The following is a 4,276-nucleotide window of genomic DNA, read 5'->3' as shown; positions in this document are numbered from 1 at the left end:
GCAGGCGGATCTCTGTGAGTTCGAGGCCAACTTGGTCTACAAGAGCTAGTTCCAGGACAGACACTAAAGCTGCAGAGAAACCCTGTCTGAAAAAAAAAAAAAACTTTTATTTTAAATCGAATAGCCCAATAAAAGAACAAAAGCCTAATTTTGTGTCATTACACAATTCAGAGGAAAGAAAGAGTAATGCGGAGGTTCTGCCCTTAAAGATGCACAGCTGTAAACAGGTACATTTTATCTTCTCTCTTTTCATGTAACAGGACAAGTGGCAGAGCTTTGGGGAAGCTGAGGCAGGATACCACCTTTAATCCTAGCACTCAGGAGGCAGAGGCAAGATCGCGACCAGCCTGGTTCACATAGTGAGCTCCAGGCCAGTCACGGATATATAATGAGACTTTGTCTCAAAAAACAACAACAAAAAAAAATGTTCTTCTTCAGTTCCTAACAAAAATCTGAATTCATCTATGGCGGAGCAACAGCAGTAGATGCAGCAGGTCTAGAGGGGACAATAAACAAAAGGAGACCTCGTCCCAGATCAGTCTGAAGGAAATCTACTTATCTTCAGTGTCTTGATTCACCAATGCCGATGCTAACCGGGTGTGGAGACAGACATGCTATCTCAGCAAGTCTGGTGAGATTCTCCTGCTGTTTTTCCTTAGTAATGGCCTCTTGAAGAGACATGAACCTACCCAGATTCAGTTTTTCCAACTCTCTTGAGAATGGAGTTCTCTCTCCTTCCTCCACCAGGCTGAGGATTACTCCCAGGAGCTGCTTTGCCACCTCCACAGCCTCACAATCCACACCTGAACCACTTCAATAGCCAAATAGATCACACACACACACACACACACACACACACACACACACACACTGGATTAAGAGTGGAAAAGATGCTACCAGGCATCCTCACCCTATCAAAGCAAGGGTATAACAGCTTCCTTCTCACCTCTGGCTCATATTTACACACCTAAAGAAAGAATACCAATGATGAGATCCTCGCTCCTCTCTTTTGAGTCTGGTAACTTTTTTTTGAAGCCTCTACTGTCTCTTTAGCAAATTAGAAGTAAAACTACACTCTTTGCAGGAAAATTTGAGGTTAAAGGAAATTTAATGTACCGTAATACATGAACTGGAGTCTAGTTTCAGTTACATAAAATATATGAAGAAATCATGGCTGGGTTAAATTAAAAGGCGGAACCAGCAGATTGGGAATTCTAGAAGTCACAGTGGTCTGGCGCCACCTTGTGGGAGTCATCAACCAATGCTAGAGGGACTTTTAGCCTTGCAACACCCAACTTCCAGGCAAGGGGCAGGACTAAGGCCTCTTCTTTTCTCTGGGTCCCTTTTATTTGATTATTTCCAGGATATTGTGAAGAGAACAGGAGATGGCAATTAACCTGTCATTTTAGGGATAGGGAACTGAAAACTGAACATTAGTTATTGTCCTTGGCCAGAAGCAAGAAGAAATGCCCTTTGTTTCTTAGGACAGGAATGCCGGAGGGGATTTCGGTTTCTTTTCCTAACTAAGCACCCATCCTTGGCAGTAGAACATGACCATGTGACTGAGACTTCAATCCAGACACGGACCCCTTCTAGTGAAGGACTTTAGGACTGGGCCTCAGTTGTCATGGTGGGAAGGATAATGTTCATTTCCCAGTTTCACCATCTCCTAAAGGATGTCAGAGTTCCCTCTTCACAGTGGAGAATGTTAAATAGGACTTGATCAGAGGTCTGTTGAAGTCTACTAAGGGAAAGCTATTTTCTCCAGGCCAGAAGAATGGAATCTACCTCTGACACAAACTACCAAACATGAGTTCATTCAGCTAGACCCCCTGGGAAGGCTGGTTCACCTGAAGTAATGCTAAAGAGGCTGCAGGAAATGATTATTTCCTTAGTAAGACCTTGTGCTTTTCCTTGCCACCTTCATGCAGTTTGTGTAGCTCATGGCGCTATGACCATGCAGCAGTGTTAAGCCTGACTCCTTTTTCTAACTTGGAAAAGAGCAACCTTTTTCTTCTTTCCTTCTCTCTTCCATCTCTTCTCTCTCTCTCTCTCTCTCTCTGTCTCTCTCTCTCCGTCTCTGTCTCTGTCTGTCTCTCTCTCTGTCTCTCTCTCTCCGTCTCTGTCTCTATCTCTGTCTGTCTCTCTCTCTCTCCATCTCTGTCTCTGTCTCTCTCTCTCTGTCTCTCTGTCTCTCTCTCTGTCTCTCTGTCTCTCCGTCTCTCTCTGTCTCTCTCTCTCTGTCTCTCTCTCTGTCTCTCTCTCTGTCTCTCTGTCTCTCTCTGTCTCTGTCTCTCTCTCTGTCTCTCTCTGTCTCTCTCTCTGTCTCTGTCTCTCTCTCTCTCTCTCTCTTTGTCTGTCTCTCTCTCTCTCTCTCATTCTCGGGTAGGACCATTCAGCGAGTGATATTAAAGTGTTCTCAGATGTGAAAAGAGAAAGGCAAATAGGAAGAGACTCCATTTCAAAGCCTAGCTCACTAAGGACACCTGTTTTGCCTACAGGCAGTGTCCCTGCAGCCCATAAACAAATCCTCCTCTCCTCTGTGCCCACAGGTCTGTGTGGGCATGTAAAACCAGACCCTTCCTGGTTGGGGAACTGAAACTCAATCCCGTTGACATATATTCCTGTTGCTGCACTGTGACTTCTGGAGGGACTGTAGGTACACCTGGGCTCACTAAAGTTTATGCATCATCCAAGACGTAGACCAAAGGAAAGATTTTGGTTCAAGAGATAGATACTCTTTCCTGCTCTAGTGGGTGAAATCAGAGTTTTGGGTAGTTAATCAGAGACAGGGGGCATCATGTTGCCTCTGACTCCCGTCTTAACTGTGTCCTATGAAGCCAAGGTTTCATTTCTGCTCCTCTCAATCTTGGAGTTCACAGTGGGCATCCTGGTCAATGCATTCATTGTCTTGGTGAACTTTTGGGACATGGTAAACGGGCAGCCATTGAACAACTGTGACCTTGTGCTGGTGTGCCTCAGCATCTCACGGCTTTTCCTGCAGGGGCTCCTGCTCCTGGATGCCGTTCAGCTCAGCTGCTTCCAACAGATGAAAGATCCACTGAGCCACAACTACCAAGCCATCCTCACCTTCTGGATGATCGCAAACCAAGTGAGCCTCTGGTTTGCCGCCTGCCTCAGCCTCCTCTACTGCTCCAAGATTGCCCGCTTTCATCACACCTCCATGCTCCACCTAGCAAGCTGGGTGTCCAGCAGATTTCGCCGGGTGCTTCTAGCTGCTCTTCTTTTCTCCTGCATCTGCACGGCCCTCTGTTTGTGGGACTTCTTCAGCGGATCTCACTTTACGGTTACGTCCGTGCTACCCACGAACAACACAGAATTTAATTTGAAAATTGCAAAACTCAATTTCTTTCACTCATTTATCTTCTGTAATGTGGGGTCTATTCCCCCTTCTCTAGTTTTCCTGGCTTCCTCCGCAGTGCTGTTTACCTCCCTGGGAAGTCACGTGAAGGCCATGAAGTCCCGAACCAGAGATTCTCGTGACCCTGGCCTTGAGGCCCACGTCAGAGCCATTGTATTTCTGGTCTCCTTCCTGTGTTTCTATGTACTATCATTCTGTGCTGCCTTGGTCTCGGTGCCCTTGCTGGTGCTAAGGCACAGTAAGGGAGGAGTGATGGTTTGTATCGGGATGATGGCGGCTTGCCCCTCCGGACACGCCGCTGTCCTCATATCAGGCAATGCTAAGCTGAGGAGGGCCATAGAGAGCATGCTGTTCTGGTTTCAAAGCAGCCAAGTGAGAAGAGTCCACAAGATGCTTCCCAGGATACTCCGATAAGTCATGAAATGGGCTCGTCACAAATACACCTCTAATACTTCATGCAATTTTATAGTTTCTTCCATAACACAGAACTGGAATTGTTTCTGCTTGACCTAAATAAACACTTTAATATTGGAATAAATTAATTGAAACTCTGATCTAAGCAAATATAATAGTGTTAGCTCCTTAGACATGTTTAGTAAAATGAACAACAGCAACAACAAAAAGGCGAGGGAGTCACTGTGAGTCCTTTCCTCGCTGAAACCCGTTATCCATCACTGTGCGCCCTAGGAAGCCTCTTCTGAAAGAATAGAAAACCTTAACGCACTAACGCACTTGCTAAGACTCTTGTTCAAAACTGGTACCAGAATCATACATGAAAATAATTACTACTATGGCAATCACTCAGTGCTCTTTGAATCCCGACATTTCCATGGAAACATGAGGTAAGAAAAAGAAAAATTTGGAGAAACAAGTATGCCTTAACTTCAACTTCAA

At 45.4% G+C, this 4,276-nt stretch overlaps 1 protein-coding gene across 1 annotated transcript; it reads left to right on the top strand.

The window, feature by feature from the left end:
• Positions 1-2,800: 2,800 nt before the first annotated feature.
• Positions 2,801-3,796, top strand: Tas2r38 (taste 2 receptor member 38). Its single transcript, XM_005365893.1, has one exon. It carries the CDS (start codon positions 2,801-2,803, stop codon positions 3,794-3,796), a length of 996 nt encoding a protein of 331 aa, XP_005365950.1.
• The last annotated feature ends 480 nt before the right edge of the window (positions 3,797-4,276 follow it).

This window comes from Microtus ochrogaster, unplaced genomic scaffold (assembly GCF_000317375.1).
Source record: "Microtus ochrogaster isolate Prairie Vole_2 unplaced genomic scaffold, MicOch1.0 UNK4, whole genome shotgun sequence".
In the NCBI taxonomy this organism is placed as follows: Eukaryota; Metazoa; Chordata; class Mammalia; order Rodentia; family Cricetidae; genus Microtus; species Microtus ochrogaster.
The sequence above is the reverse complement of the archived record's forward strand: the minus strand, read 5'-3'. Positions and strand labels throughout refer to the sequence as shown.